At 38.3% G+C, this 13,450-nt stretch overlaps 1 protein-coding gene across 1 annotated transcript in view; it reads left to right on the top strand.

Moving 5' to 3' along the window:
- Positions 1 to 1,207: 1,207 nt before the first annotated feature.
- The window catches only part of LOC123638204 (ankyrin repeat domain-containing protein 26-like), a 46,667-nt gene continuing 34,424 nt past the window's right edge, over positions 1,208 to 13,450 (top strand). Inside the window, exons 1-7 of the mRNA XM_045551639.1 lie at positions 1,208 to 1,238; positions 1,533 to 1,603; positions 5,930 to 6,050; positions 6,343 to 6,410; positions 8,543 to 8,636; positions 9,285 to 9,451; positions 11,367 to 12,323. Of these exons, the coding sequence (XP_045407595.1) occupies positions 1,538 to 1,603; positions 5,930 to 6,050; positions 6,343 to 6,410; positions 8,543 to 8,636; positions 9,285 to 9,451; positions 11,367 to 12,323 (1,473 nt within the window). The 5' untranslated portion in view covers positions 1,208 to 1,238; positions 1,533 to 1,537. The remainder of the gene's footprint in view (positions 1,239 to 1,532; positions 1,604 to 5,929; positions 6,051 to 6,342; positions 6,411 to 8,542; positions 8,637 to 9,284; positions 9,452 to 11,366; positions 12,324 to 13,450) is intronic.

The following is a 13,450-nucleotide window of genomic DNA, read 5'->3' as shown; positions in this document are numbered from 1 at the left end:
TGTAATTGAAAAATTGCATCCCGTCTCTTATTTCCCTCCTCTCCTTATCCTTCTAGAATTAACGAGTTCTTTCTATGTTTGCCTTATTGAATTCTACCACTTTTGTATGGTTTTCAAATATTTACCTTCATAACTCCAGACAGTTTTCCCGAGTAAGCTTACCGATTCCTACGCCCAGTGTGTTTACCCAGCTCTGTGTTGTGCATCACGTCCACTGGGTGCCTCAGCTTTGACGCATTGCCAGGTGAAGCTGTCCTTGACCCTTGTCTGAGTCTTCCTGACTGTCTGTAATATACTCCGACATCTGGCTTCTTCACCCCAGTAAACAACCCCGAATGAATAGCAGTGAAAGACTCAAGCAGGAACAGTCCAGCTCTCCAGTCCTCCCCCCAGTCGCCAATTCTGTCATTCAGCAAGTTCTGTATCTTCTACCTGCTCACCATTTTTCCTATCTTATTACGCTTACTCACTCTCTGACTTATGATGTTGGAAGACCCCCGCTTGGTAAAGTTCATTTAGCTTTCCATTGCTGCCTGGGTGACCTTTCTGAAATATATTTGTGAAGATGTAAGTCATCTCCTCATTGAGGGGGATGCTCATTCCATGACTGATTCTCCCGTTTTCCCTCTCCATCCCGCTTCCTATAGCTGTTTTGCAGTTTTACCACATTATTTTGCTTCGCCTATTTGCCTGGTTGCTTCCTTATCCTTGTGCTGATCCCACATGTCAAGAAATTCTTCACACCTTCGGTCTGTATTTTGTGTGCCTTTCAAAATCTATTCCTCTCTTTGTAGCGTTTCTGGAGTTTCCCAGTTAGAACGGACTGTTCTCTCCTTTGTGCCCTCATTAGACTTTGTTCAGTCCATTTGTCGAACTGGTGACTTAGTGACTTACCCATTTTTCTTCTTATTTGCTTCCATACATCTCAAGTCCCGCTTGAATATCAGGCAGAATCTGCCTTCTATTTATATGTTCCGCTTTGTCCCAGAATATTGCCCATGATTTGGCAGACACAGTGACTGTGTGTTATCTGACTGAGTGAGTGGGTGAGTGAGAGAATAAATACAATGTGTTCTGAAGTGCATTTCTTTTTTTTTTTTTTTTTTTTTTTTTACAGGAGGAGACAACAAAGCCAGCAGGTTTAAGAGAGGAAAATGGTATGAGTATTATTGAAAATGCTCCACGAGAGCAAAAATGTAATGTCAGTTTTACTGTAACGCGTGAAAATAGCAGAAGCGGTAAATCAGTGACTATCTCTGAGATTTTTCCATGCGTAAATACTGTTGTAAAGGCACCAGTTAACGTATGTGGTTTCAAATGTAACAACCATTTCCTGTAATTATTTTTCTTTTCTTGTATTCCTTCATACGGCCTACCTTTTGTTCTTTTAATCTGCATCAATTCTGAAATAATTTTTTGCTATTACTTTTATTTCATCTGAATAAAAGTGAATGGCAGTAGACTTGTGTAGGTATTTGAAACATACAGTCACACATGTTCTCATAAATGACTCTGTGAATGACATTTTACAGCTAAGATGTCCTTGTTAACGTCTGGACCGAAGGAAGAGGAAGCGTCGCCACCTAGGGATTCGGATTCAGAGGTACTGTGTGTTGTTTTTGTTGTTGTTATGCTGTTACAACCTAAGCATTAAGTGAGGTTAAAAGCTGAAAAGCAGTGATCTAACTTTTCATTCTCGCCTCTGCATATACATATAAGGAGTTATTGTCCTATGATTTCCCGCTTGTTGTTAGGAAAACATTTCTGTGCTAAGTATATAGCAGCTGCCTAGTATAATTGTGCTCTTTTGCAGCATTCATTTAACAAGGCAGTGCACTGTAGTGCAAAAACTAAGGCTTAGAAGTGACAAGGAATCAATTAGCGCTCTGAAGTATGTTGATCCAAACCTACCCAATTAGTGCAGTGGAACCCATAGCCCAGTGTAAGACTGTAGGGTACATCTGGATGTGGACAGGGCTAATGAGAGATACTCAGAGAGAAAGAGTTGAAGTATAATTATTTCCCAACATGCACTACAAAAGATAATGGCTGAAATGTGAAGACTTTAATATGTTTGGATTGTCAAGTAAAGATGTTCAAGGAACACTATGGGACAAGGAAAATTATGGGGAATAATCAATATGTAAGATTGTAATAACAAATCGGTTTAGTGATATTTTGATGAATATAATTCATTTTCAAAAATAGAATGAACAGAATATATTTGTGGCTGCCATGCTTTTGCAAGGGCAAGTATGACTTAATGACAATGGACAGTAAGGGCACAACTGTGGAAAGAAATGGGAAGGGTCTGACCCCTTAGATAGAAGCAGCTGTTGCACGGTGGTACCAGGACTGAGTGGATGTCAGATGACATGTTAGTATCCGATTATGTCACTTATTGTAGTAGGCGTGGCATCTGTAGGAACTGCCAGGGCTGTGTCAGTGTGGGTGGGCAGGGGAGGAGGAGGAGAAGGAGGAGAAGAGTCTAAAAGGATGAGACCTGTCATTCTTGACCCCCATGTCCCAAGGATCCCTTCTGGCATACTGTGTTGTCCTCTCACCTGTAGGCACTCTGCACAGACTGTGACAGCTGTGGGCTCACTCAGTTTCCCCAAGATTCACTGGTCCCCTCTGGCTGCTGCAGTCTGAGTAGGTTGTGCAGCACATTTGTGTGGGTTCCAGTGAAATGAGAAACTGAAGGGCTGAAGCTCCCTGGGCAGCACAGAGGCACACAATGGGTGCGAAAGTAGTATGGTGCCCACCATGTGTTCTGTGGTCTGTGGGGAGGGAGAATGACCTCCAGGGTGCCAGCAGCCTTGTGCTCTGTGCTCAAGAAGCTCCCAGTTCCCTGAGGGCAGCAGCGCTTGGGCTCCTGAGGACAGAGGGGCAGTCTGACAGTTTGGGGGGCCTGCAGACTGCCAGAGGTGTGAGGGGAGGAAAAACAAACCTCCCCACCTACCCTTTCCATGGGGCTCCCAGTTCCTCTGGGGTCTCTCTCTGCCAGAACATTCCTCCTTCCTGTTCTGCCCTGCAACTTCTTCCCGTAGGATCTGTGGTGGGTTCTGGCACTCTGTCCTTAGAATTACACCTGGGGTGTGCGTTAACATCTGAGACTTTCTGTTTTCCCTCATAGGATCCAGTGCCCGATATCTGTAGTTAGCCATTCTGCCTGTATTCCCCTCTGTGCTCTTTCTAGTGACCGTTTCTAAAGGTGTCTTTAAGACATGATATCATTACAAGGCGCACATTACTGTTTAGGATTCTGATTACCCATGTTTTTTTCTCCTAGGAGAAACTGATGGAATGTTTCTGTTTCCATTTTTCTCTTTTTGTATTTATAAGGTTACAGCATTCAGGTAGTGGTGTGTGACCATGTTTCACTACTTGAATGCCTCATTTTATAACAAAATTAAAGCCTACAAAAGTGGAGACAAAAAGTAACTGTCACGTAAATATTAGTATTATTGTGGATGTGCTTTGAATAGAAGTCTCTTTTTTAGATCTTATTGTTCTAAATTGCTTTTCTTTTCTTTCTTGATTTACATTCATAATTGAGTGGGAATGTTTCTTGTTTTTCTTTGTGTGTTCATCCATGTGCCCGAACCTTTTGAAATGGTTTTACACCCACCTAAATTTTCCTTGCAGAAAAGGTTTCTTCAGTGTCTGTCCCTTCATTCCCTCTCTGTCTCCATATTTAGTTACAGGTTTCTGTGTAGTAGCTTTGTGTGCCTTTCTTATCACAGAAACATGCTGAAGGAATGGTTTCCAGTGGAATATAGAACATCATCTCTGGGTGATTATTTTTTACTTTTAAAAATATCTCCCGCAAAGGGGACTCTTTATGGCATTCTCAGGAAGATTTATGAACTTTAGCATTCATAGCTGTTCCACTTGGCCTGTAGATGCATTCATCTCTAAACCTGAGGAATCCTGTACAGTTTACCTTTCAGCGGATTTCTTCTCCTTATGAACATTGAGTCCTCCTTGATAATTGAAGATGTATCTGAAGATTTTTTTTTTTTTTTTTTTTTTTGGAGACAGTCTTTCTGTGTTGCCCGGGCTAGAATGAGTGCCGTGGCGTCAGCCTAGCTCACAGCAACCCCAAACTCCTGGGCTTAAGCGATCCTACTGCCTCAGCCTCCCCAGTAGCTGGGACTACAGGCATGTGCCACCATGCCCGGCTAATTTTTTGTATATATATATTTTAGTTGGCCAGATAATTTCTTTCTATTTTTAGTAGAGATGGGGTCTCACTCTTGCTGAGGCTGGTCTCGAACTCCTGACCTCAAACAATCCACCCGCTTCGTCCTCCCAGAGTGCTAGGATTACAGGCCTGAGCCACCGCGCCCGGTCATATCTGAAGATTTTTAATCTTTAACTTGGGGAATCATAGCTTTATTTTCTTCAACTAGATACCATCTCCAATTTTTAACTAATAGCTTATCTGGTGTAAAGAGAAATTAGAACTATTCATATGTTGTTTACCAGGGCAGAAGAAAACCACATCAATTTCAACATGGGGTTTTACATTTCTTCGTATGTTATAGTAGCATTTAAACATGCCTCATAATTCTGTAATCACACAAATGGAGAAGGAGCTCTTTTACAGTTTAAAACTTTTAAGATTAATTTTTACAAAGGAATCCTCTTGAATTGGCATCTTGAATCGGTGTTTGAAAATTCAACAGTTTGATTCCTTTTAAAAATGCATATCCCGGCAATATTCCAGAAATGAACATTTGTGTATGTAAATAAAAGCACATTTTATGTCCTTGAAACACATATTGAGTTAGATAATTGAAAAATTATATACAGTATTTTTTTTTTACCACCTCTGGTTTTCATTTTTGGAATTTCAGAGTTTACATTATTGAATTCTACCACTTTAGTATATTTTTCAAATACTTACCTTCTTTACTCTGTGTAATTTTCTTAAGTAAGGTTACTCCTCCTCCCGATTTTTTTACATGTATCTGTCTTGTACATCACATCCCCTGGGTACCCAAGCTTGTTATAGTGTCACATGAAGCTGTCCTTGACTCTTTTCTGAGTCTTCCTGATCTTCATAATCTACTCTGCCATCTGGCTTCTTCACCCTAGTAAAGAGCCCTAATAAATAGCAGTGAAACTCTGAAGCAGGAACAGTCCTGCACCGCAGCCCTCCCTGCAGTCCCCAGTCCAGTCATTCACCAGGTTGTATATGTTCTAGCTGCTTACCATTTTTCATATCTTATTAGCCTAACTCACTCTCTGACTTACAATTTTGAAATACTCTTTTCTCGTTATCCCGGCTCCCGCCAGGTTCATTTATCTTTCCGTTGCTGCCTGGGTGACCTTTCTAAAATATATTTGTGAAGACCTAAGTCATCTCTTTATTCAGAGGATCCTCATTACTTGAAGGGGATAGTTCACATTCTGGGTCATACTCGTCTGCTGTGGTTGGGACTGATTCTCCCATTTCCACTCTCCATCCCGCTTCCTATAGCTGTGGTCATTTTACCACATTTCTTTGCTACTCCTAATTACCAAGTTGTGTTCTGCCTCATCCTTTTCATCAAGTTGCCCTGTGTAGAAAGCATTTATACTCTCCTTCTTCACTTTGTTTTTCAAAATCTGGTCCTATTTTTGCAGCATTTCCTCAGTTTACCAGGTAGAAGTGACGGTTCTCTTATTCATGCCCTTACTATCCTTTATTCAGTTCAATTATAGAAGTAATGAATTTTCTTTTTCTGTTTTTTTTTTTAATACATCTCAATCCTGTCTTGAATGTAGTGCAGAATCTGCCTTTGTTTATGTGCTCAGCTTTTCCCAGAGTATTGCCCATGATTTGATAGACACTATAAATACGTATTGTTTAACTGACTGGGTGGGTAAGTGTGTGAATAAATACAATGTGTTCTGAAGTTGGGATTTTTTTTTTTAATAGGAGGGAACAGCAAATCCATCAACTACAAAAATGGAAAATGGTATCAGCATTATTGAAAATGCTCCTCAAGTGCGAAATGCTAATGGCAGTTTTACTGCTGTGTGCCGTAGTAACAGAAGTGGTAAGTTAGTGACTATAGCTAAAAATTTTTCCACGCTTACATGCTGTTATGAAAACACCAGTTAACGTATGTAGATCAAAATGCAACATCCATTTCGGTTAAATATTTTTCTTTTCTTGTTTTTCTTCTATTATCAACTTCTTCTCTCTGTATCTGCTTCAATCCTGAAATCAGTTTTTGCTAGTAATTTTATTTCCTTAAATGAAAATGAGTGGTGATAGATTCGTGTATGTATTTAAAATACACAGTAAAAAATGTTCTCATGAGTGTATCTGTGAATAACATTTTATAGATAAGATGTCCGCATTAGAACCTGGAGAAAATGAAGTTGTAGAAGTGCCTTTGGACTCGGCTTGTGAGGTACTGTCTGTTGTTGTGTTTTTAAAATATAAGCTTCGAGTGTTGTTAAATCTTAAAAAGCGATGATCTGACTTTTCACTCTCACCTCTGTATATATATATAGAAGGAATTATTTTCTTACATTTTCACCTCATTATTAAGAAAGTAATTGTGTTGTAAGTATGTTAGGGCTGCATGATGCAATTCTGCCAGTTTATAGCATTCCTTTGTGCAGGCAGTATAATGCAACAAGTAAGGCTTAGAAGTGACAGGGAATCAATTTGGTCTCTGAAGTATGTTTATCTGTAACCTATAGAACAATTCCAGGTCACCCCATGGCCCGATGTAAGATTGTTTGGTACTTCTGGATGTGTGAGGGGCCTAATGACCCTCAGAGAGAAACAGTTTGGATGAGAATTTTTTGCAACATGAAACTTCAAATGATAATACTTGATACTTGAAGGTTTTAATGCATTTGGATATTCTAGTGTCGGTCTGCAAGGACCATTTCAGGAGAAGGAAATGTATGGGTAATAGTAAATATAGGAGTATCATAGTAACATTTTGGTTTAGTGATGTTCAGGTAAGTAGAATTCATTTTCAAGAATAGAATGCATTGAATATATTTGTGGCACCCATGCTTGAAATAATGACAATGTATAGTAAGGGCACAACTGTGGAAAGAGGTGGAAATGGCCTGACCTCTTAGAAGCAGTTGTTGCACAGTGGTACCAGCACTGAGTGGGAGTCAGAAGATAGGTTAGTGTCTTGGTTGTATCACATACTGTCCCTGGAATAGTGGAAAAAATGATTCATCCTCTTGGACCTTTAGTGACCTCATTCTTAAAAGTCATACTAATATCTACCTTGTATGTATGGGTGATGAATAACTGTGATAAGAAATGTGAAAACAGTTTTTAACTGGAAAGTGTGTATACAAAAGTAAGGTCAAATGATCACACTGGTGTTCAGTGAGTTAATAAATATCGAGGGTGTTTTTTGTAAATCTGAAAGCATTAGCATCCAGAAAAGAATGGGGAAGTTAGAATGGGCATGTGGCTTGTTAGTCTGGGGTATGTTAAGTTTCAGCAGACCATTACTGGAGATGTGCTATAGGAATATAGTGATTTGGCACTTGATAACCCTCCAGATAGGATTTTACATGTGTTGACCTTGAATAAATTCCTGTTACTGAGTACAGATTATGTGCTTAGTGGTTAGATGCTGAATGTACAAGATGAACTCTGTTACTGCAATGGTAGGAATAGAAAAGGTAGTAAGCAAAAAACATTTGATAGTCCTTATTAAGTGCTCCATATAAAGAAAACAGAGAAGGTTAGGTTAGACAATATTAAAGAGGTTCGTAGTTAGGGTGGAGCTGGGAGTGAGAGTGTAATTCTGTAGTCAGAGAAGATTTCTCTGAAGGTGACATTTAAATGGCCAACTTTCACATGGTTGAAGAAGGAACCAGCCATGTGAAAGTCTAGGAGGACAACATTGTGCACAGAAATCAGTGGATCACATTTCATCATTTTACCTGTAGGATCCTGGAATGACCAGGAAGCAGGAAGAGGGTAACCATCATCATCATCATTTTTATTGACATATTCCAAAGTTCATATCATGCCAAGTGTTCTGTTTTAACACTAAAATGTTTCTAGAATTAGAAATATTTTAAATGCTTAATGCCGAGTGTATTATAGCAAATGTGTTTTATATATATATATATATGTATGTGTGTGTGTGTGTGTGTGTGTATATATATATATATATATTTTTTTTTTTTTTTTTTTTTAGTTGACTTTTTTGGTGGGGAATGCAAAGTCGAGTTAGGCATTTTGAAGTTAGTTCTTTGTTAAAATATTCACATGAGTTAATATTTTGTCCAGAAATCTGTTTGCTTTGGCATTCTGTGCTTGGATTACAGTCAATATCCCATATGAAGATGAGAGGTAAACTTTATCTAGAGAGCATAGATGAAGTATTCTATTGAAACGTTTTAATTTTCAATAGATATTTCTCCTTTTAGATCTGACTGGGTTTAAAATAGGAGATTCAGATTTTTTTTTTTAGAACATGATGGAAGTCTTGATGAAACTTCTTGGTTTTTTTTTTTTTTTATTGAAACTCATTATTGATATAAATTTTGACAGAGTGTCTCAAAGAGTCCTGTACAGAAGGATGTTGGTCCTTCATCTAGGGCTGTAGATCAAAAAGGAAGAAATACAGTAAATGGACAAATAGAAGGTAAGAACCATATTTGTAAAAAAAAAAAAAAAAAAAGTCATTTGGAGAACATTTGTTTAAAAACATGAGCCCTGATCTATTCTACCAGGCCAAAAAAAAAAAAAAAAAAAAAATCACCTATTAAGATACCTAGTAAGGAAAAGGAGAAGTGAAATGGTGACACATTGTAGATCTTCTCAGGTGCTAGCAACAGATGAAATTGAGAATGTCAGTGAAAGGAGCTGAATCGTTAGTTCCATTTCAAGATGGTCTAAGACCTGGGGGAAGTCAGGAAATAAGGAGGAGGCAAGGAGTCAAAGAGGGAATGAAGACTGAGGAAGGCAAAGAGTACAGGGAGTATGCGAAGGAAGGAGAAAAAGGAGGATGTAAAAGAAAGTGGTCAAATAAAATAATTCTTCAGAAAATGGAAGAACAGGGGATTAGAAAGGTGGGACGAATATAAAGTGAGCGTCCAGTGCCAAAACCTGACAGAGAAGTAGAGCAAAATTTTCCCATTCTACCTGTCCTCCTCCTGTTGTGAAGGCATTGATGGTTGAGGCCCATGATCCTGCAGAGCTCCTTTTTCCCTACCATAGAGCAATACAAGCAGATACGGTCAGCTATCCATGGGTGTAATTTAATGTCATGCAAAATGTTGTGACTTCATAGGTTCATACCATGAAAATTTGAGTTCTTCACCACACAGTGACAGAGCATCAAAAGTATATCTAAAAGAAGAATTACGGCAAGATACGCAAAAGTTTAAGAATGAGGTAGACATGTTACAAGTCGAATTACTGTCTGTGGAGAAAGAAAAAGGTCTGCTTGAAAAAGAGGTAGGGGTTCACTTACTGCTACTCTTTGTTTTTTCTCTTGATCAGTTCTTGATCCATTTTGATTTTCTACTTATGATATGAAAAGCTCATATGTAAAATAGGGTTTTCCATATATGTAATTGTGTGTAGAAATAGATTATTTCTGCTATGTACATGATTGGATTTCAGGAAAAGTTTCTCATAATCATTATTTCTTCATCAACCTAACTCCCTCTATCAGTCTCCCAGGTGGCATAAGGACTGGGAAACTACTAATAATTTAGCGGTATACCATGTGACCACCTGCACCAGGATAAGCATAAAGAAAATTGATAAAACTATCTATTAATAATGAGCTCTAGGGTCCCCCTCACCCCATTGACTGAAAGATGAATTGCATTCTTGGAAAGAACACAATGGGAATACATTGGGAAGGACGCAGTGACTGAGAGGAGATACAACTGTGTCTAACCTTGAGAGTTGCAACAAATGTGGCCAGCCCAATGAATCTCTGAATGTGCTTTTATGTGTGCGAGTTGATCAGTTAAGTCAAACTTTTGGAGCTTATAATTCCATCATGACCACTTTAAATATTTTGGACAATAAATACACATACTTCCACATATTTATTTCAAAATCACCACTCTCAAATGTTTCTGTTGAATAGGAACTTTATATTATGTTGTTTAATGAAGTATGGTTAGATTTTTCACATATGATTTTATAAGTAGCATAAATGCTCAGCCAAAAATTTAGTATTTGACTCCAGAGTAGAAAGCTGAGTTCTCGACATTGAGTGTCAGTGGTAGACAAAAATCTGGAGACATTTCTTCTTTAAAAGTAAAAGTAGAAGAGGCCTCCCACCCCGCCCCTCTACGTCCAAGGCATTATATTACTTTGACAAAGTCACACCTTTAATTTATCTGACAAATTTGGTGAATTTCTCTGATAATTTATGTGACTCAGCATGATGGCATTGCTTCGTCTCTTTTGGTGCCATAAAACGCTAGGTAATACCACTTTAGGAATACCACTTTTGGAGGAATCATTTCATCTTTCTTGGTTTTACTGCCATTATCAGTAGATAAGGGAGGTGAAGCAGGTAATTACTCATGCTGTACATTCTCCATCCATAAATTTTTATGTCTATTGAATATGGAATTTGGGGAGCATCTCATTTTTCAGAATTCTGCACTGGCAACTCAGCAGTTACACTCTGCCCCTTGTGTTGTGGCAAACTTGGTTGATATATTTCAGTGAACACCATCATTTTTTTTGAGATCCCAGGATCCGGATAAGCATAGAATGATAAAAGGCAGTGGGGAAAAGAATAAGCTGAGTGCAGAAGGGGAAAGCTTCCTTTGTCGTCATGAAGCCCCACAAGGTCACATTCTCTAAATCTGGCTATTTAGTGGAAAATCTAGGTGATAGCAAAAGAAGACTATACAAATGTTAGAAAAGTAGAGTATCTAGAGAATATTCCCAGGAAAAAGGAACGTAAAGTACTTTGGGAAATTTTATCTGTCCAAAGATAGGCAGACCTAAGGCTCTCACCATGGGGGTAGTATAAGGTTAGATATTAGAGTGCAAACCCAATTTTTAAATGTAGTCAAATTTATGAATCTTTCATTCTATGCCTTTGGGTTTGTTGTAATTCAGGGAAAGGTTTTTCCAGTTCTGAGATCCTTAAAAATCCGGTAGTGGTTTCTTTTTTACTTTCATGGATTAATTGTTTTCAAATAAATTTTTGATCCTGTGGGAATTTATGCTCTATAAGGTTGGAGGGTTTGCTCCAACTTCTTTTCCAGTTGTATATCCACTTACTGCAACCCTTTCATTGTATAAATGGACAGGTTATCTTTTAATTTCAGAGGAAATCATGATAGATAGGTCCTTGTATTGAGAGATAGCTAAAAGCTTCCTTGGTTTTCCATAGATTTCTCATAGCCAAGAAAGAGAAAAAGATCTGCTCCATAAGAATCGCATGTTGCAGGAGGAACTTGCCATGGTGAGAATGGAGAGAGACAAAATTAAAAGTCAGAATGAAGAAAATGAAAAGAAATATCCAAAGGACACGGAAATTACGAAAGAAAAGTATGATGACGTTTACATGACTCTATTGCGGAATTTGGAAACATTAAATAAAACTGTGTGTCAGTATGGTGAGAAGCTTTGTGTTCTCACAGCTGAGAATGCAATGCTAAAGTGTAAACTGGAGAGTGAAACACAAAACAAGGAAAGACTGGAAGAAGAACTTGCCTCTTGCCATTCCAGACTGACTGCCGCTACACGTGATCTTGATGAAAGAGAGACATCAAGAAAACACCTAGAGCTTGCTTTCTACACAGCAAGAGATGAGTGGGATCACTTACAAGACAAAATGAATTTTTCCATGTCGAATCTAAAAGAAAACAATGAGATTCTTTCTGAAAAACTTTCTAAAGCAGAAAGTAAGATCGATAGCCTGGAAACGGAGCTCCATCACACAAGAGAGCTCCTCCGAGAAAAAACGTTGTTTTTAGAAGTTGTACAAAGAGACCTAAGGCAAACACAGTGCCAAACGGAAGAAATAGAACAAACGTATGGCAGTGACCAAAGCAAAGTGAATCCACACATGGGCGAGCAGGAATCTCTAGAGCAGAGATTCTGTGAACTACAAAGAGAAAATATGTTGCTTCGACAGCAACTACATGCTGCTCACAACAAAGCTGCCCAGAAAGACGAGACAGTAACCAATATCCAGGACCAGCTTCAGGATATTGTGAAACAAAGTCAAGCTGGCAGTGACAAGCAAAGTCTGCTTCTAGAAGGAAAACTTCAGGAGCTCACCAATGAATGTGATCGTTTAAAAGAAACAATGTGTCATTTGGAAAAAGAGTCTGCAGAAAGAACAGTAAGTACACAGAATGGTAAATGTTTTTCAAATCTCCTGAAAGAAAATTGCAAATAATATTTCATTATGGGTAAATGTTGAATCCAGCTGGATTCAAAAATATCTAGAATGATAAAAGTATTTGCTCTGTCAGCGTAGAAACATACCTTGTTTCCAGCAAATAGATGTGAGAGATGCTGTTCTTTGAGGAAAGACATCACGTCACCTTCGAAATTCTAAGAGGTTAAGCTACAAATTGTCAGTATAGACTAACATTAATAGTGCAGACTTACACTGTGTAAAATGCAATTTCAATGTCTTTATGTTGCCCCATTTTAACACCATGATGAAGCAGATACATGGAAATGTTTATACCTGAAATGAGTATTATGAAATTAAGATTCAGTGAAGTGGGTTACTCTGACCATTAAGTTTAGATTCCAGAGATGAACTGAAATGTACTGCTGTATCTTGTAATACTTTGACTTCAGTAGCTTTTTATATGTTTTAGTTGGCATAATTTTATTTTAATTCATGTCTGTTTGACTTATATCTGAAAATATTTCAATTTGAAATGATGTACTGTTTATGACCTATCAATTCTTCAACAGCAGTTTACTTTTATTAAATCATAAGATGGTAGTAACACTCAGCAGAAACCAATCAGGCGGGTGGGGAGAGGAGGGGACACGTAAATTCGCAACTAAAGGGTACAGTGCACGCTGTCTCGGTGATGGGCACACTTATAACTTCGACTCAAATTGCACAAAAGTAATTCCTGTAACCACAGCATTTGTACCCCCGTAATACTCTGAAATTTAAAAAAAAATCATAATGTACTACTGAATTTTAGCAAAACCATAGTTGATTTACTCTTCTCAGTGTTATTTTTTATTTACTTTGTATATTTTTACACATAATTTGCTCATAATTGTCATTTCAAAGCTCAATCACTATGATTTGGAAATAACTTTGTCTAGTATAAAGATAACTATAGCTATCTGTGATTTGTGAGTTTGGCATTGGATCCCCATTTTCAGACTAATGAGGTGTGGCAGGATTCACATCTAGTGGGGATGGAGTGAGTAGGGGAGAGAGGTAGGAGCTGAAGTCAGGGAGTAGGGTGGAGGCCAGGTATGCTAGGACCT

The sequence above is a fragment of the Lemur catta genome, chromosome 5 (genome assembly GCF_020740605.2).
Source record: "Lemur catta isolate mLemCat1 chromosome 5, mLemCat1.pri, whole genome shotgun sequence".
NCBI classification, from domain to species: domain Eukaryota; kingdom Metazoa; phylum Chordata; class Mammalia; order Primates; family Lemuridae; genus Lemur; species Lemur catta.
This window is presented reverse-complemented; position numbering and strand designations above follow the sequence as displayed.